Source organism: Scardinius erythrophthalmus (genome assembly GCF_964197995.2).
Source record: "Scardinius erythrophthalmus genome assembly, chromosome: 8".
NCBI classification, from domain to species: Eukaryota; Metazoa; Chordata; class Actinopteri; order Cypriniformes; family Leuciscidae; genus Scardinius; species Scardinius erythrophthalmus.
This window is the reverse complement of record NC_138228.1, coordinates 23,858,202-23,880,135: the sequence shown is the minus strand read 5'-3', so window position 1 is coordinate 23,880,135 and position 21,934 is coordinate 23,858,202. Positions and strand designations below refer to the sequence as shown.

Here is a 21,934-nt window from a genome sequence, read left to right as displayed (position 1 = left end):
CTTAGTATTTGGCCTACAGCAGGGGTCGGCATGTAACTTTGGCCGCGGGCCAATATTTTTTTTAGCCAGTAGATGGCGGGCCAGCTACACAGAGGAGGCCTATGGATACAAATGAAATATTCTTATATAAGCCTATAATCGCAGAATATGATGGGTCCGTCACCGTCCGTGGACCATTCGTTCAATCGTTTTTTTCAAATTAAAACCAAAAATAAAAAGATGAAAAACGACTTGTTTTTCCATTATTTATTTCCTGAACTAAAATGAAAAAACTAATAACGACGGGTTTTCTGATTTTCTGATTGTGCTCAGATCAAAAATAGAAAAAAATAATTACTGGATTAGACAAATTGTAATTTTGATTTTTAATTTTTAATTTTTAATTTAACCCCTTAGGTATATATCAAGGAAATCATTTTAAACAGATCAAGTAGGCTACTATTGTGGTAACATATTACAGCCATTTTATAAGGTGTGAATAGCAATCATACCTCATTCGCTTATAGTCCGACTTTTGAACTTTATTCCTTTTTTTTCTGTATTATTTATTCGGGACACACTCATACACACCTAAGGTTTAAGGAGGTCTGCGCGGGACTGTTTTTTTTCCGTCCCGCTCCCACAAGGTTCTTTTCAGCAACCGCTTAAAATACACTCGATGTTCACCCGCTTTATTTCCCGACCTGACGGGTCCACAAAATTTAGATCTCGTTTCCATAATCTCACATTCAAATGTCTCTAACGAAAAGAAGGAGATTAAGTAGCCTATAATAATTATAAATGCTATACAAAAAAAATGTGTTCGTGTCAATATAAATATTAGGCTATTTTAACATTGTAGCCTACTGTCAGCAGAAAAAAAAAAATGCCACAGAAAAAAATTATGAAATATAAATAACATTAAGTAAATAGGACAAAGCCTATCACTCAAATTTCTAAGCAACATAAACGAAAATCATATTGCCCTACTGACAAATGAAGTAGGCTATTTTCTGCCGAACTATTTCAAACATCCTTGCAAAAAAATTATGTTGTTGACTGACAATGGTTTCAGTAGCCTACCGTACCAAACAGCTCCTCAGAGGTGTACAGGTGGTCAGAATTAAGTGCGGATACGCTGTCAAAAGATGTCGGGAGTGGGCTATTGTCAGTCAGACCGCACGCTCCGTCCAAAGTACACCAGAGTTCCGACTGCAACCGTCTTTTGACGCGCGAATGGATACAAAGTGGTCAAGCATATAACTAGACGCGGCAGGCGCGAATTTGACGCGCTATTCGCATCCGGTGTGAACGCACCGTTATACTTTAAAATTTAATCCCGAGCCGTATGATTCCCTATGGGCGTTTCACACAGTGAGTATGCGGCGGTGAAATCGCCGCGCGACTACGGCTTTTCTCAAGTAGTGGAAGAGATTTTTGCAGCATTTAGGACTTCCAAAATAATCCGGCGGGCCAGAAAATATTGCTGGCGGGCCAGTTTTGGCCCGCGGGCCGCCAGTTGTCGTTCCCTGGCCTACAGTATATTAGCCTACATTTGATTTACCCCATTACAATAGTCCCATTACAATTTACTTCAGTACAATAGTACAGTTATTGCTATAACACAATTATACAAATGGACATTTCCTTTAGACATAATATTTCCCCCTCAATAACTATTCCTTATTTTTCTTTCTACTTTCTTTTCCTTTCTTTTTCCTTTTGTGATAATACCCACCTCCAACACCTACAAAAAACAAATAATTAGAACAATAATCGATAAGTACAGAGTTAGACACTTTTACATATTTCAAAAAGTAAAAAAAAAGATAAAAAAGATAAAAATACAAAACATATATAAATAAATATTAATACAAATATTAAACATTCAAAAATGTTTATCAAACTCTTATAATGACACATAATTCTTAATAAGTAATTCAAATAATATTATTTAAAGATCAATAATATTAAATAAGTAAACAAATAAAATAATAAATAAGTAAGTTAAAAGGGAGGAAGGGGTTATATAAAATATATTTTATAGAATATTCTTTGATTTTAGAGGTCCCCTTATCTTTTCAAAATGTATACTTTTGCTTTTATTTTCACACATTATAAACTAAATCTAACCAATCATTTAAAACTGGGGATTCTTGCTTTCTCCAAATTTTTGTTATTGCTTTAAAAGCTGTAATTCTCAGTATTCTAAATAACTACTGTATAACGTTCCGGGTTACTTGACTGTAACCTTGTTCCCTGAGAATTGTGTGTAACACGTCAATAGAATTGACCCGGAGGTAATATAGCCTCGGTCGATGACGTCATCGACGCGCACCCGCAACAGTCGATGCTGCGCTGCTCAGCGCATTGGGAAGGAGAATACCCACGCCGCCGTGCTTGAAAATGTCTGGACCCCTACGGTTGTGCAGGTGTGCTCACAAGAACACAAGAAGGCCTCAGACATTAGCTTGTGACGTTGACTCAAGGACATGAAAGCCCGTAGTGGCATGAACATCCAAACTATAAAATCTTATGAATGTGTGCGGAGAGGACCAACCTGCCGCATCACAAATATGTTGTAAGGAAACCCTTGCCAAAGCACTAGAGGAGGCGACCCCCCTGGTGGAGTGAGCCCTAAGAGCTATTGGCGAAGCTTGACCGCGCCTCATTGGCAAGAGCAATAGCATCCCTGACCCAATGAGACATGGTCTGCTTGGTGGCAGCTGCTCCTTTGTTACTACCCCCATAACAGATGAACAGTTGCTCTGACTTACGCCACTGGCTAGTGCGGTGGATTTAAGACTGAAGAGCACGGACTAGACACAGTCTGTGAAATTTCTCCTGCTCCGGCGTTATGAATGGCGGAGGACAGAAGGCCTCGAGAGTGACAGGATGTACAGTCGAGAAAGGAACCTTAGGCAGGTAGTCAGGATGAGGTTGCAAAATCACTTTCACCATTCCTGGGGCAAAGTCTAAGCAGGATGGCGAGAAAGACAGAGCCTGCATATCCCCAATTCTTTTCAAAGAAGTTATTGCCATGAGAAAAAACATTTTTAGAGTCAGAAGTTTGTCAGATGCTGATTCTAAAGGTTCAAAGGGGGTCTCAACCAAGCCCTCGAGGACTATAGCTAAGTCCCATGAAGGGAACTTGGTTCTTACTGGAGGCCTCAGTCGCCTGGCCCCACGAATGAAGCGAGCGAGCAGAGGATGTATCCCAAGTGGCGCCCCGTCAACCAAGGCGTGGCAAGCCGAAAGAGCAGCCACATAAACCTTGAGAGTGGCGGGGCATGTGCCTGTTGATAACTTCTCCTGCATGAAGTCCAGAACTGAAGCAATCTGGCAGTTGACTGGATCTACATTGTGTACAACACACCACCTTTCAAAAACACCCCATTTACTGCCATAACTTTGTCTAGTGGAGGAAGCCCTAGCACTTAGAATGGTCTCAATAGCATCCGGTGAAAGCCCAGTGTTTCTCAATTGGTACCCATCAGGGGCCAAACATGAAGATTCCACAGTTCGGGCCTGGGATGGAATATCGTGCCCCCCGCCTGAGACAGAAGGTCCCTCCTCTCCGGAATCGCCCATAACGAGCCGTCGAGGAGAGATATTATCTCCAAGAACCACACTCTGTTCGGCCAACGTGGCGCTATCAGCAAGAGGCAAGACCCTTGTTGGCGAACTCTGGCTAGAACTCCCAGGAGCAGAGAAACTGGAGGAAACGCATACAGGCGCATTTTGGGCCATGTATGCGCCATCGCATCCAGACCCAGGGGGGCTGGGTGACTCAGAGAGAAGTAGAGGGGACATTGCGCTGTCTGTTGGGAGGCGAAGAGGTCCACCTCTGCTTCGTAAAATCTGGTCCAAATCTGTTTCACTACTTCCGGGTGGAGTTTCCATTCCCCCGTCGGTAGTTTCTGTCTGGACAGTAAATCCGCTCCCACATTCAGATGCCCTGGAATGTATACTGCCCTGAGTGACAGGAACTTGTCTTGGGCCCAGAGAAAAATCTGCCTCGCTATTTCTGTTCAGATTGCCTGAGCGCAGACCTCCCTGGTGATTTATATATGAGACTGCCACTGTGTTGTCCACCCGCACTAGGACATGACAATCTCTCAACTGAGGGAGAAAATATTTCAGGGCCAGAAATACGGCCATCAGCTCGAGGCAATTGATGTGCCAATCAAACTGATGACCCTCCCATTCCCCTTGAGCTGGACGGCCTCATAAGACCGCTCGCCAGCCCATCAGGGAGGCGTCTGTCGTTAGCAGTCTGCGACAACACGGCGCCCCTAGAGTTGGACCCAAGGCGAGGAACCGGGGTCTGAGCCACAGAGATAGTGTACGAAGCCTGCGGCGCGTCACTTTTATTTGCCTTTGATGATTGGCCCTTGGATGAAATCCTCTGGCTTTTAGCCACAACTGAAACAGTCTCATGTGCAACAGCCCCAGAGGAATCACCGTGGATGCTGAAGCCATGAAACCTAGCATTTTTTGGTACTGACGAACAGTGCGATCTTGGCCTAGCCTGACTTTGCTCATGGTCTGCCGAATGGTCTCGATTCGAGCGGGAGACAGTTGTGCCCGCATCGTGATCGAATCCCAAACGATCCCGAGATAAGTCGTTCTCTGAGCGGGAGAAAGAACACTTTTCTTGGTGTTGAGTTTCAACCCTAGAGAAACTAGATGAGCTAACACGATGTCTCTGTGTTGGAATGCCATCTCTTGCGATTGTGCTAGTATTAACCAATCGTCGATGTAATTCAAAATCCGAATGCCCTGGAGTCATAATGGAGCCAGTGCTGCATCCATGCATTTTGTGTATGTGCGGGGTGACAAGGCCAGGCCGAACGGAAGAACCCGAAATTGGTACGCTTCGCCCCCGAAAGCGAACCTCAGGAATTTCCTGTGTTGTGGCAATATTTCTATGTGAAAATATGCGTCCTTCAGATCGATCGTGACGAACCAGTCGTGATGTTGAATTTGTGACATGACCGTCTTGACGGTTAACATCTTGAACTTGAGCACTTTGACTGTACGGTTTAAGCAGTGTTGTTTTCGTCAACGATGACGATAACGAAATGATTTCGTTGACGCACCTTTTTTTTATGACGATAACGCGACGATGACTAGCTAAAAATGGCTCCAAGGTGACTAAAACATGACGAGACGTTTTCGAGTTTTCGTTGACGAGACGAGACCGAACGAAAATTATTACACGTCTGACGGTTGCCAACCTCTCCAATACGGAATCGTCCCGTATGTTCCGTTCCGTATTTTTGAGAATCAATTCAGTGCAAATCCATGACAGACACATAGCTTCTAATATGTCAGACAATGAACGAAGACATTTGTAGGCTATGAGAAAAAAAACGGTGCGGTAGATACTAATTTCTCCCCGTTTATGATCAGCGTAGCGTTTTTAACATCTTGGAACATCATCAGAGAATGCCCTTTTAATTGGTCGTTTCAGTCATTGTGAGTCACGTATCGTAGCAACGATGACGACAAGTGACAACAGCGGGAAATGTAAAAATGACCTCCGAGCAGCCGGCGAAAAAGAAAAGAGCACAGAAATGTAAAATTGAATGGGATTAAAATACCCGTGGCTGGAATGCGTGAGGGACAATGAATACAAGGCCAATTGTACCATATGCCGTCGCGTTTTTTTTTTCGTTTGTCACGGCGGAGTGTGTGATATTAAGCAGCACGCATCAGGAGATAATCTAATAATTCTATTGAATAAGTTCGCACAGAAGGCTACAGAAAACTGTTGTGTTTATGGGCAATTCCGCGCAAAACTGTCACATCCATAACACCAACACAATGCCATTGTATTTAGTTGGCGTTATGGATGCGACAGTTTTGTGTGGAATTGCCCTTATCTTTCTTCAAATGCAGTCTAAGCCGGTGAGTTTTGAATGTTATATGTTGTATTTGTTTAAGTTAAAAATAAAACGTATTATAAACTAAACAAATCCATGGTTCATTGTTGGCAAAATGATCATGATAGCCTTTATATTTCACATCTATGTGGTTCAGTCTTGTATATTGATTAGGCCTACTTTGCTATTCTATAAATATATAGGCCTAATAAGTTGTATTATAATATGCTATATGACATATATTTATCTAAATGTATCAATTAGTTTCCACAATATTCACCAGAAGTAATCATTTCAGGGGTTATTTTTCACAAAAAAATGTATGAATTGCAACACTTGCTACAACCTGTCAAACCTAAGCCCATTTCCAATACTTTTTAACCTAAATTAAATTGTTAAAGAATATATATATTTTTTTTTTTACTAAAATTGACTAAAACTTGACTAAAACTTTTTTGCGTTTTCGTCGACTAAAACTTGACTAAAACTATCAAGTTGATAAGTGACTAAAATGTGACTAAAACTAAAAAGCATTTTCGTCCAAAAGACTAAGACTAAGACTAAAACTAAAAGGGCTTCCAAAAACAACACTGGGTTTAAGCCTTGAAGATCTAAGATTGGACGCACCCCCCCATCCTTCTTGGGAACCAGGAAGTATCTGTTGTAATAGCCCGACTTTCTCACTCGAAGAGGAAGATGTTCCATGACCCCTTTGCTCAGAAGAGTCTGTAGCTCTTGTGACAGTACATGCATCAGTTCCGGTTTCACGGAAGTGGAGACCACACCGTTGAAACGCGGAGGACGATGAATAAATTCGATTCTGTATCCTATCTGTACTGTCCTTAATACCCATGCAGAAATGCCTGGCAGAAGTTTCCAAGCTGCCAGACTCTCTGAGAGTGGTATCAATTTTAACACTTCCTTTTGAGGGGATGTTAGATGTTCCGTGTCCTGAATGACGGCAGGAAACTACGGAACATCTAACATTTCGCTGGAAACCGCTGCCCTCCGAAGCACGAGATGTGGCGGGGATGGAGAGGTTTTGTGAGGGTAACGGGAAGGGGCGATATGATCTCGAATGTGCCCCGTCCCGTGGGGGGCTACCCCCACCAGACTGGGCGGCAGACCATCAGGACTTCCTCTTTCTATTAATAATCATCCTGAGGTCTGGCTTGGGAGGTTGCTGAGCGCGACGAGCCTGTCCCCAATCTTTACGAGGGGGAGCACATTCCGCCACGCTCTGCTTTTTCACCTCCTTGGCTTTTGAAGGACCGGGTAAGGTTGGGTGGCCGATGGCCCCTCCCCTTGAGTGCGACGAGGAAGGAACTGAACGAATGCTTCTTCGTGCTTCTTAACTTCCTTGAACCTGGTGATGACAGTATTAACAGAGTCGGCAAACAGGCCAGATGGAGAAACAGGAGAGTCTAAAAGAAACAAACGATCTTTCTCTTTAATGCCCATTAAATTAAGCCACAGATGCCTTTCCGTGCTGACTAAAGCCGACTTTGAACGGCCGATGGCACGAGCCGATTGCTTGGTCGCATGGAGAGACAGATCTGTGGCTTGACGAAGCTCAGAGAACGCTTCCTCGTCGATGGTACTGCCCACACTCAAGTCCTTCAACAGGTCAGCCTGATACGCCTGTAACACTGCCATAGTGTGCAGCGCAGCACCAGCCTGACCTGCAGCTTGGTAAGCTTTACCCACGAGCGCTGATGTTGTTCTACATGGCTTTGCGGGGAGGGTAGGTTTCTTTATCGAAGATGCCGATTCGGGCGAGAGATAGCTCACGAGTGTCTCTTCAACCCGAGGCATCTCCGAATACCCCCGCGACTTCGCACCCACGATAGTAAAAAAAGTTGACGTCGAGGGCACAAAGACACGAGAAGTATATGGTTTACTCCATGACTTAGTAACAAAGTAAAGATCCGCACACCGGAAAGCTCCCATTCACAAATTTATTAGTGTGACGTTTCGGGCCTTCACGGCCCTTCCTCAGACTGTCTGAGGAAGGGCCGTGAAGGCCCGAAACGTCACACTAATAAATTTGTGAATGGGAGCTTTCCGGTGTGCGGATCTTTACTTTGTTTCTTTGTATTTTATATGAGATCCAGCACCCGTACTTGACTGGGATGTGCGTGATTTTACTACTCTTCATGTTACTCCATGACTTAGACAGCTCATCATGGAGGTCCTCGAAGAAGGGGAGAGACTGATGTTGTGGTCTCTCCCCCCTGCCACCGGACAGAAACCTATCCTCTAGCTTACTATGTTTGGGGGTCTCTTGTTCGCGTGGCCAGTCAAGCTGTAACTTGGCCACCGCGCGAGTAACCACCTCAAGCAAGTCCTCGACAGATCTTTTCTCATGAGAGGAATGCTCAGAGATAGGCTGCTCATAGTTCGTAGACCAAAGAGATATATCATCCCCCTCGTGAACCGAAGAAGCACCAGAGCACGCTTCGAGATCACGAGAAGGGACGTGTGGATCAGGTGACTGAGCAAGCGAAAGGGACGGACCCGTCTCTTGCTCGTCACACAGATCCATGCGAGAGCCCCACGATGGTAATGTGGGTGCGGTCTGGAAATAGTTCGGACGAGAGCGCAGCATCTTCACTGTGAACAGTTCACAATGCTCGCACTCGCCTTTCTCTAAAGCCAGAACTGCGTGCTCTTCCCCCAAACAAACAAAACAGTAATCGTGTGTATCCAGCTCAGACATGGGATGGGAGCATGGAGGAACACAACGCTTACTCTTTTGTTGGCTCGTTTCTTCTCTTTTTTTACTTTTTAAACTCTATATTGTAACTTGAGAGAAAAAGATTTGAGAAATGAGAATTTTCTGCACACTGCCTGATGAACTAACTCCTAACAAAGATCTGAGAACAGATGAGAGATAGAGAGAGTTTAGACGCACACATGTGTAACGGAGTTAAAAAGAACACTAATTATAATGATATTAATGGATGTTGAATTCCATGAAATTATAAGGTAAATTTAAATCTAACGGTATTTTGGTGCCCCCTAGTGGTTAATGCATTGCAGACATTCATTATTTTGTCCTTGCGTGCTTACCGTAGTTCAGCAGAAAATGGTTGACACTGCTGCGGTAAGCGTGTTTCTCTTCTCTCCTGTTTATGGTGTTTTAAAAAAGTGATAAAAGTGTGTTTAATAAGAGTTTTTCAGATGTAAACGTTTGTAGTGATTATATTAACAAATGTGCAGTGAGTTGGATGGGTTTATATGTCCGATGGAAACCTTGTTGAGTGTTTATCGTTGTCCCTCGTGACTCATGCGGTGAAATTAACGTGCTACTGCTAATGCAACATCAGATAGATAAATAGAATACACACAGTCACCCTCATTTTATGTTTTTCTTATTTCAGTGGTTTATGTCTGCAGTGTTATCACCCTGTCTAATAATACATTTTGATGTATTTCTCAGGTATGTGATTTTCATGTTTATTTTTGTCATTTTGTTAAACATGAAATTGTTACAAGTTGTTCGTAGTTCAGCAGAAAATGGTTGACACTGCTGCGTGGTTTATGTCTGCAGTGTTATCACCCTGTCTAATAATACATTTTGATGTATTTCTCAGACACGATATCATTGCTGCGGAGAATAAAAGAAAAAACAGACAACCAGAGTCTTGTGTGCGTCGTCCATTTGAGTTTTGTGACGGTTGTGTGGGATGTGTTAAGGCCACATTGGGAACAACAATCATTACACATGCACAGAATGGTCTGAAGACAAAAGACCTGATGATGCACCTGTGGCTCATCTATTTATAGCCTCGTGTTGCGGGTGCGCGCCGATGACGTCATCGACCGAGGCTATATTACCTCCGGGTCAATTCTATTGACATGTTACACACAATATTCACAGCTGGTCACGATTAAAGATGTTCCCAATGCGCTGAGCAGCGCAGCATCGACTGTAGCTTTTGAAAGGGAACTCATATTTATTAAGAAGCAATAGGTCCTATACACAAAACTAAATTATATATTTTTATTATATTTGGTTTCTCAAAAAATTCTTCCCGGAATTACTTCTGTCCAAATTTTTTAGTATTATTTTACAAGTATAAAATATATGAGTGTAATTAGCTATAAGTTCACAGCAACTTATCCAACATCCTAAAGATAAATGATTATACTTAGAAGATATTTCTGGTGTTATACAATATCGCATATTAATTTTCCAAGCAAAATGTATATTTCAGTCAGAATAATTGCTCTCCTATTTGGCTTTCTAACCAATACAGATGGAGAATATAGCTGTGAAATGTAAGTTTTGCACTGAGGAAAACACCATGTCTCAAACACATAAAACAGCACAAAATATATGCTGTTTGCTGTGGTGGATCGATTTGATCCATGATCGACCTCTAGGGCTGCTTAAAAAAAGCGTGCACACACAATTATCTAGACTAGATAAACCTTGATCAAATTAGTGGGAATGAGTGAACTTCAATTCAATTACTTTTTATGAAACCGCTTTAGCCAGAACTCATTTGTTAGGTTCATTCAAGTCAGGTGCTTTAATCCCCACTTTACTTAGCGTCTTTTATGAAACAGGCCTCAGGAATATTATCGAGAAATAAAATATTATGGGTGTGGATGTGGATGCATACTGATGGGTCTGTATAATGTCGTACCTTGTTTTGCTATATTTTATTTTTAAATTTAGTTATATTTACATGTTTGTATATTTACAGTAGGGATAATTGGTCAGGGAACAATAGCCGTCATTTCACCATTGGTTAACTATACTGCCGTGCGAAGGCAAAAGACCATAACTTCGTTTTTGGTTGAAAATGAGTTATTTATATTTTTGGCACATTCAAGACCTCCTTTATCATGTGGATGAGTATCTTGAATCAATTCCGTTGTTTTTTCGAGAAAATAATGAGTTGTCTTAACAGTAACTTCCAAAAGCCCATGAGAAACCAAGACGGAACACCGTAACACCAGTTACCGCTCTTTGGCTTTGTTTTGGAACGATCAAATTGAGTTACAGTACTCTGCCTTTGTTTAGCCGCGCGTCAATATGAAGTTACTGTGCCGGTGTTCTATCAAATAATGCTACCTACCAGAATGTACGGTTATCTGCCTTTGTTTTACTGTCCATTAAAATTAAAATGACGGTGTAGCCTGTGTACTTTGTACAGCTGCCATCAGTCCCTCTAACTTCTGATGTCCTCAGTGCTTTGTCCTGCACAAACGCGGTCAGAGCATTTAGTATGGTCTGAAACCGCTCCATCGACAAACGTGCGATATCGATCACGAAGGATTATGCAGAGTTGACAGAAAAATGTTACACATGCCGTAGCAGATGAATACAAAAAAGAACTAAAGCCCCGCCTCACCCAGTTCGGGTACCGGACCTGGTTGAAACTAGCTGGCAGAGTGCCAAAACTTCCACTGCCACCCTAAACACGGTCGAGCCAACGCTGGACTAATATATCTATGGAGGTATTTTGTCATGTCAAATGTATTAAGATACATGTAAGTTGGATCGCTAATCATTCACATGGGTCAATGGTGCTTGAACCCCGATTATTGTTGCTTGCAGCTATATTTTAGACTGTCATTGTTTCCAACCAGTGTTCAACATCATTTCAAAACTCACACGTCCTCTTTGGTAAGACTAGGACTAAATGACTTATTTCTACAAATGTATACTGATATAAAGAACAATACACATATGTTCTAACAAGTGAAAAGTTCTGCTTATTGTATTTAACCAAACACACACAGCCGTGTGTGTGCTTACACAATTATAAATAAACCATTTCAGCATCATCAATCTAACTAGAAATAAAAAAATAAAAAATTCTGATGACGAAATTTATTTTATTATTATTCAAAATTTATTTTGAATGATGACGTTTTGAATAATCCATGAAAAAAAAAAAAAAAATGTTTCATTTGTTGAGACAAACTTTTCCACACCATACACATGCCACAGAAGCCAGAGCTTGGTAAAGGCATGGTTTAAATAATTTTTTCCCACTCTCTCATTAACAACATTTTGTTATTATTATTATTATTTTTAGCCAAAAGTTGTGTAAAGTTAACTTTAGTCACTGTCACTGTGGTTAGAGCCAGGTGTTATTTACAGCTATACCATGAGAACAAAGAAGGTAATTGGTAATTATGTCATAGTCACTACTAGAATAATCTGTCATTTGTTTTCTAAATGGGACAGATCATGAGTAACACCTGTTATAAAAAAAAAAGAAAAAAAAAGATTCTCTGATTCTCTGGTTCTCTGATGGAGTAGTGATTGTTCAGAAACGTAATCGGTTACCTAATGTAACCTCTGTTCTCTCTAGAAGAGGGAACGAGTATTGCATAAGTTGCTTACGCTACGGGTAAAGTCATCTTTTCTCGAGATATGAAGCCAAAAAATTATCCTTAATTTTTATAATCTTGTCAATGCAGTGCAGCAGCATGCAGACCTAGAGCAGGCTATCTAGCGTGCTCATTGGCTGCCCTGCGGCAACTGCAGCAGCCTACCACTGAGCCTGGCGTGACGTCACGCCCAATGAGGGCGCTTGGCGCCCTCACGCGTCACAGCCTGCCAGAAGGGGCGTGGTTTAGCGTATATCAGGAAGGGCTCGGAGGCTGCTCCCCTGGTTTTCGTCGACTGAAGCGAAATGAGCTTGTGGCGCGAGCACGGCGGGTTACGCAATACTCGTTCCCTCTTCTAGAGAGAACAGAGGTTACATTAGGTAACCAATTACGTTATCTTACGAGAGGTTCTCTCGTCTTGCGTAAGTTGCTTACGCTACGGGAACCCCCTTGTCAACGCCGTGCGCGCCCAGCATCCACTGTATGAGTCCCAGGGAAAGCCCGGGGAACACGATGAGTGGGAAACAGGCAGCCAACAGAGTGGCTAGCGCATGTACATAAGCACACAGTAGGGAGTGCAGAGCGGCCCAGCCGGTCTGTACTGAAACTGACACAACCCTTATAGTGCAGCTCAACCAGGAGAGCTAAATTAAGTAGAAGTAGCCCGTGCACGAAAATTGTGGGCAGGGCATACACACGACTGATGCTGCGTTCTATTATTTATCCGTGTCAAAGTTCCGACTAGGAAGACAGACGTTGCCTAGCAACACGCACCAACACGCCCCCTTTCCTCAGATTTTGCCGCTCGGAAGTTTGGACAACCGTGAGGACACCGAGCAAGAATTCCGATACGGAATCCAAGATGGCTGCGCCCTGTGTTACTTGTTTTCATTGTTTTTGTACCGCTTTGGTTGTTTAAATGATGTTGTTTAAATTTTAATCACTCGTCGTATTACTGCAATACCTTACTGTGTCCGTATCACTGCCTGTGGGTATGGGAATCGGTCTTGTTGTGAGTGCAATACTGAATGAAGCCTTGTTTCAAATGGGTGTTACTAACGTGGCTAGCGTTGCTAACAGAAGGTAAACTAGTAAGCACATATTTATTTTGGAGTGCCTGGTACTCGGCCAGTGCTACCATAGCAACAGCTTTCCGGGTGGCGTCCATGTTTTTTTCCAAACTCGGACCCGCAAAACATACCAGAACGCTTGAAGTGTGGAAGTGACGTCATATCCGAGGTCCGAGTCGGTTCGTTGACAATAAAAGAACGCACCATTAGACTGATAAAAGTTTAGCCTGCAGGGCGGGAACTTCCAGGTTGTAAAACCTAACAAATGTAGAGGGGGAGGCCCAGCCCGCCGCCGTACAAATGTCATGAATAGAAATCCCGCTGGACCAAGCCCACGATAAGACCATGCCTCTAGTGGAGTGAGCTCTGATGCCCAAAGGGCACTGCAGGTTTTTAGACGCGTACGCAGCCACAATAGCGTCCACTATCCATCTGGACAGACTGTGTTTCGAGGCGGCGAGACCCTTGGTGCGGGACAAAACACTCTTTTCTCCTTTCGCCGGTGAGTGACGCGCGCAAACGAGGCGCAAGGGGCGGGGTAGCTTTCTTGTAACGTAAAGGAAGGTAGCCTGTGACCGTCCACTTCTGACATCCCTTGTGAGCGGCGCCGTTTGCACGGCTCGAACAGAGGGGGAGAGCGCGGGAAGAGGGGCGAGCGTCATCATGTTTCGCGTAGGCGTTAGTTTGCAGGCGTGCATGTATTATAACAGGCTCGTTTACTGCAATATTGGTATTTCCAGTCGCTTGAGCTTAAGAGGGGACTGAGAAACATGTGAGAAAAAGAGGTTGGTCCGGCCTCGGCGGGACTAAAACACTCTTTTCTCCTTTCGCCAGTGAGTGACGCGCGAATGGGGCGCGAGGGCGGGGTAGCTTTCTTGTAACATAAAGGAAGCTAGCCCGTGACCGTCCGCTTCTGACATCCCTTGTGAGCGGCGCCATTTGCGCGGCTCAAACAGAGGGGGAGCGTGAGGAAGCTAGCTCAGACCGTCCGCTTCTGCCATCCCTTGTGAACGGCGCAGTTTGCGTGGCTCGAACAGAGGGAGAGACAGAGCGGGGAGAGAGGTGCGAGGCATTTGAAACAATGCCTCGTAGGAAATTTCTCTTTTAGACAGAATGTGTGTCGCAGCCGCGAACTCACACAGCAGAAAAAGGATATGACGCCGGATAGCGTAGCAGGCACGGATGGCTGAAGGCGACGAAGATGACCGGCTTCCTCAGGCGCTGTCCTCTGCTTGCTGGTAGCTTGCTTCAACGGCGGCGGCTTCTCTCAGAGTCCAGAGATGCGAAGAGCTTCGCTGAAGAGACAAAAATCAGGGGAGCAGCCTCCGAGCCCTTCCTGATATATGCTAAACCATGCCCCTTCTGGCGGGCTGTGACGCGTTAGGGTGCTAAGCGCCCTCATTGGGCATGACGTCACTGCAGGCTCAGTGGTTGGCTGCTGCAGTTGCCGCAGGGCAGCCAATGAGTACGCTAGATAGCCTGCTCTAGGTCTGCATGCTGCTGCACTGCGTTGACAGGATTATAAAAATTAAGGATAATTTTTTGGCTTCATATCTCGAGAAAAGATGACTTTACCCATAGCGTAAGCAACTTACGCAATACGAGAAAACCTGTTGTAAGAGAACAATCTGTTCTGGATCATTCAGTCTCGTATTCCACAGACGTGTTTAATAATATTTAAAATTATTGTTAAAACATGTTAGATGACTAAAGATTTTGTTCTTTACTAGTTAATACATTATAGACACCTTAAAAATGCATATGCAAATCAACCAGTATGATAAAATTCTTTATACCTTAGTATTAGCATTTGTCACAGAATGATTATGTTGAGGCAGTCTTCTTTTTTCTTTTTTTTTTCCTTTTCTGTTTTACATTTTTTTCTCAGCAAAAGTCAAATGCAAGACTGACATCTAGAGGACATTCTAAGGAAAACCCGGTCAAGGAAACATGGACAAGTAGATATAATATAATTGATATTATATTCCTAAGATATAAAACACTTTTTTGTCACTTCCGCATCTCTAAATAATCATTCAAAACCTTCCTGAGCAGCAAATCACTGTGAATGCATAAGGTATTCATTATTCCATCAGTACTGTTTTATTTCCCCTGCCCCACCCCTGTTAAAGAACTGGTTCTATCATAAAAAAATATAATATAGATTAAAAAAAAAAAAAAAAAAACAGTGATAGGAGGGCAAGATCCTGATTGCCAGAGATACCCACTTAACATTGCCTGCTCTTTTAAAGCAACACCCACGCAAGCTTCATCATAAATTAGTGAGCAGAGTGGTTGAATGGCTCAGAAATAGAGATGAGTTTCACTCTGTACATCTGCCTGTATCTGTCCTTTAACTTTATTTTGTCAGCTTCAATACTCAGATCAGGCACCTGTCAGCTTCAAGGACACTTCAAGTTGAATGGAATGTTCAAGGATGGAGATGTTATATTTGGAGGCCTGTTCGAGGTTGACTTCCTCACAGTGTTCCCAGAGCTGAGCTTCAGCACAGAGCCAGAACCACCTTACTGTGAGCAGTGAGTCTAGAGTGGATAAGGACAGCAATACAAGGCTGGAAAAAAGAGAACAATTTATTAAAACTAGAAAAATATATCTCAATGTTTATTTATTTATTTATTTATTTTTACAAAACATCTTGAATTCAATGTTAATTGCCATTGTGTGTTGCCATTGTGAATTTGATAATTGTAGAATAGTTAAATATCAAAATTCTATTGCTTTTCATAGATTTGATATGGAAAGCTTCCAGCAGGCACAGACCATGGCTTTTGCAATAGATGAGATCAATAAGAATCCAAACCTGCTGCCTAACATCACTCTTGGTTACCATGTTTATGACAACTGTGTGATGCTAGGAATGGCGTTTCGGGCTGCCATATCCCTGGCTAGTGGGACAGAGGAGTCCTTCTCAAATCTAAACTGCACTGGCCCACCACCAGTGATTGGAATCGTGGGGGATTCAAGTTCAACTGCTTCCATTGCAATTTCCAGTATTCTTGGGCTGTTTAGAGTACCTATAGTAAGATTAGTTAAAAAAAAGTGTTTCTTGTCTGTTTTTGTATGACAAAAAAAAAATTTCATAAGTACTGATAATTTTTTGTTAATTTCACTATTTTTCTGTCTTCTCTTCTTCTGTCTTTCTCTCTAATTAGGTTAGTCACTATGCCACCTGCTCCTGTTTGAGTGATAGGAAAAAGTACCCCTCTTTCTTCAGAACTATTCCCAGTGATGCCTTCCAGGTGCGGGCTATGGTTCAGATTTTAAAATATTTTGGATGGACCTGGGTTGGTCTCGTCTACAGTGATGATGACTATGGCATCTATGCTGCTCAGTTCTTCCAACAGGAAATACAGCTGTTTGGTGGCTGTATTGCTTTTTCTGAAATCCTTCCCCATGATAACAACCTCAGAGATATTCACCATATAACAACAGTGATTCAGGCCTCTACAGCTAGAGTGGTGGTAGTTTTTTCCACTCCATCCTTTTTGATACCTTTGATGGATGATGTGGTGTTGCAGAACATAACAGGCAGACAATGGATTGCGAGTGAAGCTTGGGCCACCTCTCTTGTACACCACACTCCACGTTTACTACCCTTTCTAAGAGGCACTCTGGGGATCGCCATCAGGCGTGGAGAGATCCAGGGACTTCAAGAATTTCTGCTACGTCTCCATCCCAGCAATGATCCAAAAAATAATATGTTAAGGATCTTCTGGGAGAAAATGTTCAGGTGCAGTTATGAAACTGATGGTAAAGAGAGAGATGGAGAGCAATTGAAAAAGATTTGTACAGGACAGGAGGATCTGAGAACAACATACACACCATACACCGATGTTTCAGAGCTGAGGGCCACTTATAATGTGTATAAGGCAGTTTATGCCCTGGCACATGCGTTTCATGACCTGATGCAGTGTGAGGAGGGTAGAGGACCATTCAGTGGGAACAGATGTGCTGACAAAACAAACCTGAAACCCTGGCAGGTAAGACGTACAGGTATAGTGCAGATTCTCTCCAGGAATATACAAGAGCTAATGTGGAAAAGCTAAATATATGTGCTACATTAATAAAAAAAAGTTCTGTCTACAAACTGTGCAGCTGGTTCACTACCTCCAGAAAGTGGATTATACCACAGGCTTTGGGGATCATGTGTCATTTGATAAGAATGGAGATGCTCTGGCCATCTATGATGTCCTGAACTGGCAGCCAAGCTTTGATGGGTCAATAAGGGTCAAAGCTGTTGGTGTGGTAAATGAAGGGGCAGCAACAGGGATGGTGCTCAAACTGGATGAAGATGCATTATATTGGAACTTTGAGCCAAAAAAGGTAACTAACATTGCATGTTAATGTCACCCCTTTTGCAGATACAGTATATAACCTAAAAATACTCAAAGCTTTGAAAAGACAAATAAGAATGAAGTAATGGAAAGGTCAAGCTTGTCATTATGTAAAAGAGATGACAGACAAACATATGACTAACAACAGATGATGTCCGTTTCAGGCCCCAAGGTCTGTGTGCAGTGAGAGCTGCCCCCCAGGAACCAGACGAGCCACGAGGAAGGGCTTTCCTGTCTGCTGTTTTGACTGCCTTCCATGCGGAGATGGAGAGATTTCTAATACAACAGGTGAGATGATTATATTTGGCAATTTGTTTATATTGATAGTAGGTTGCTCTAAAATCCCTCACCTTCTGTCTTTTTCTTAAATCACAGATGCAAATGAGTGCACAGTGTGTCCAGATGAATTCTGGTCCAATACAGATAAGGATCAGTGTGTCCCCAAAGAAGTAGAGTTTCTGTCTTATGAGGAACCTCTGGGTATCTCTCTGACCACTGCTTCCCTGATTGGCACCTGCTTCTGTGCTCTTGTGATGGTCATCTTTGCTAATCACCGTAACACTCCCATAGTGCGCGCCAATAATTCAGAGCTCAGCTTCCTGCTGCTGTTGTCACTCAAACTGTGTTTTCTGTGTGCACTACTGTTCATTGGTCAGCCACAGTTATGGACATGTCTGTTAAGACATGTTGTGGTTGGCATAAGCTTTGTCCTGTGCATCTCCAGCATCCTAGTCAAGACTATGGTAGTAATAGCTGTGTTTAATTCCTCTCGACCAGAGGGCCAAGGCACGTTAAAATGGTTTGGAGTAGCTCAACAAAGATGCACAGTTCTGGTCCTAACTGCCATCCAGGTTGTGATATGTGCAGTCTGGCTATCAACTTCCTCTCCAACACCCCATAAAAACAACCAGTATATCCGTTCTAAAATAGTATATGAGTGTGCTATTGGCTCCATGGCTGGTTTTTCTACATTGTTGGCATACATTGGACTGTTGGCAGCAGTAAGCTTTCTGATAGCCTTCCTGGCGAGAAATCTTCCTGATAATTTTAATGAAGCAAAGTTTATCACTTTCAGCATGTTGATCTTCTGTGCTGTGTGGGTTGCATTTGTTCCAGCATATGTTAGCTCTCCAGGGAAATATGCAGTAGCTGTGGAAATATTTGCCATTTTAGCTTCTAGTTTTGGACTACTGGTGGCCATATTTGCCCCAAAGTGCTACATTATCCTTTTACATCCAGAGAGAAACACTAAAAAAGCCGTCATGGGAAGAGATTCACAAAATAAATGATGGTTTATTAACAAAGTTCAGGAGGAGCACGTTCAGATAATTTACCCAATCAACGCGAAAAGGGGCATATACACAGAGCCGACTTACCTCTGTTCTACAACAGTTTTCCCAGCATCCCTCCTCCACCCCAACTCCTCACTCTCAATTATTCCTATCCAGTCCAGGGATGGGATGGGATGGGATGGGGATGGGGATGGGGATGGGGGGATGGGGGGAGGGGGATGGGAGGATGGGGGGATGGGGGGAGGGGGGGTGCTCTGGTTCGGGCCAAATTACAAGCTCAGAAGCCCTCTCCTCGGTCAGCTCACCAATATGCTTATTTTGTACTATATCTGATTACATGTAAGTGCAAACTTGTGAAATGTGTATGAATCTTTCTGTTTGGCATGCATGTTTTCGGGACGAATGCAGCCTTGTTTTAACTGCACTTTGACTTTTATATACAGCTTGGGTCAAATGTATTGGCAGTGACATACATTTTGTGTTTCTCAAAGTTTGCTGCTTCAGAATTTGTAGATTATTTTTTAAACGTTTCTATTGTATACTGGAAAATAGTGATAAGCATTTCATAAGTTTTTTTTTTTTTTGAACTTTTATTGACAACAGTCAACATAAATACAAACAATAACAACAGTCCTGAGATTGGGCCCGAGCTCTCAAATAAAGATATATATGGTTACAATAAAGATCTGAGGAAAAAATAAAAATAAATAGACAAACTTCAAGCAAAAATACAAACTTAAAAGAGACATAAGTGGCCTATCCAACAAGGCTTTGAACTGGTCCCCATCTTCTTTCAAAGATGTGATTCTTCAGCTGTAGTTGTGCTGTCAACTGTTCCATTGAATATAACTGTCTGATTTTTTGTATCCACTGTGAGACCGTGGGTGGTTCAGGTTTCAACCAATAAGTTGTTATCATTTTTCTTGCAGCCATTAGTAGGAGATGTAGCATAGTTTTCTGATCATGGGACAGATAATCCGGGAATTTGTCCAGTAGAAACGTTAAAGGGTCCCAGGAAAGATTCACTTTAAGGAGCTTTTCTACAAGCCCCTTAACTTCAGTCCAAAAGTGTTGAACAATGGAACAGTCCCAAAATATGTGCGTTTGATCACCCACAAGTCCACATTTTCTCCAGCACATATTGCTACCCCAACTCCCAGAGCGGAGAGACTTTAGTGGTGTCCTGAAAAATCGGATTTTAAACTTCCAGTCAAACTCCTTCCACATTTGACTCCCCACCCCCTTATGGCAACCAGAACAAACACCTACCCAAGTATCATCATCCAATGTCACATTGAGTTCCATTTCCCATTGCTGTTTTATATGTTGTGTATTATCCGACATATCCATCATCAGTTTGCAATAAATTAAGGACACTTGTTTTTTCATTACACCATTGTTTTCAATCAGATGAATCAAATGTTTTTCTATATTTGTTGGTTCTCTTCTGAGCTGAACCCAGTTCTTATGTTTTGTTAAATAGTCCCTTATTTGTAAATATCTGTAATGGTCCCCTGAGGGTAGATTAAAGTTGTTTCTTAGTTGGGCGAAGGTTTTCATTACATTTCCCTCAAAGAGTTGGTTTACAGTGATAAGCTTTTTCTCCGCCCACTTATCAAAGCCCCTGTCCGTTAGAGATGGAAGAAATTCAATATTCCTGCTTATGGACATGGCTCGCGAGAGGGCCACCAATCCTCTTGATTGTTTTTGTACCTGGTTCCAGATTTTTAGAGTATTTTTAACCCATAAATTTTCGATCTTCATTTTCTTCTGTGTCTCTAGACCAATAAATGGGAGCCTCGATAGAGATATTCCAGGCATTGACTCCTCCTCCATGGAGACCCATATTGTTTCTGGATCATGAATGATCCAGGCCACGATTGCTCTTATTTGGGCAGCCCAATAATACATTTTTATGTTAGGCAACCTCAGGCCACCATTCTCCTTATCTGACATCAGAATTTTAAGGCGCACTCTTGGCCTTTTGTTCTGCCAAATATATTTTGAAATGCATTTTTCTAATGATTTGAATGCAGATTGTGGTACAAAAACAGGGAGGCTTTGAAATATGAACAGTAATCTAGGTAGAACATTCATTCTAATACATTCAATTCTTCCTAGGAGAGAAAGTGGAAGTACATCCCATCTATTCAAATCGGTTTTGATTTCCCTAAATAACTTTTCATGATTAGATGAAAACAACTGAGTGGTCTTAGGGGTAATTGTTACTCCTAGATATTTAAACCCCTGTGTGGAGTGTCTGAATGAGACCAAATTATCTAACTGTGATGGCCAGTTCCCAACAATCATTAATGCTTCAGATTTGTTTGTATTAACCTTATATCCCGATACAGTACTATACTCATTAAGGCTTTGGAGCAGGGCAGGAATGGTGGCAATAGGATTTTCCAAAAATAATAAAATATCATCAGCAAAAAGAGACAGCTTATGAGGAGCATTGGTTTCATCTCTTATTCCCTGTATGAGAGGATTGGATCTAATCAGTTCGGCCAGCGGCTCTATGCTAAGTGCAAATAAAGAGGGGGAAAGGACTTCACCCTGTCTAGTGCCGCGTCCCAGTGAGAAAAAGTCAGAGCAGTGGCCATTAACCCTTACTCGTGACCTAGGGTCTTTATAAAATATTTGGATCCATTTAATAAAGGTGTCATTAAAACCCATATGTTTGAGAGTCTGCTGTAGAAAGGCCCAATCCACTCTGTCGAACGCCTTCTCAGCATCTAAGCTGAGAAGCATTGATGGGGAGTTCCTTTTTTGCGCTATTATTTGGAGATTTAAGGCTCTTCTGACATTATCTGTTCCTTGTCTCTGTGCAATGAAACCAGTCTGGTCAGGTTTTACAAGTTTTCTTATGTGGTTTTGAATTCTGTTTGCAATGATGGCCGTAAGTATTTTCAGATCAACACATAGAAGGCTAATGGGACGATAAGAGGTGCAGAGTGTTGGGTCTTTGCCCTCTTTATGGATGACACTAATAA

The 21,934-nt window shown here is 42.5% G+C and overlaps 1 protein-coding gene across 1 annotated transcript; it reads left to right on the top strand.

Moving 5' to 3' along the window:
- Positions 1–15,607: 15,607 nt before the first annotated feature.
- On the top strand, positions 15,608–18,935 carry LOC308695068 (extracellular calcium-sensing receptor-like; the record flags this gene model as incomplete). The annotated part of the gene is made up of 6 exons (XM_081373005.1): positions 15,608–15,828; positions 16,040–16,331; positions 16,465–17,292; positions 17,408–17,635; positions 17,811–17,934; positions 18,022–18,935. The coding sequence occupies 6 exons, from the start codon at positions 15,608–15,610 to the stop codon at positions 18,933–18,935; spliced, it is 2,607 nt and encodes an 868-aa protein (XP_081229131.1).
- Between the last annotated feature and the right edge of the window lie 2,999 nt (positions 18,936–21,934).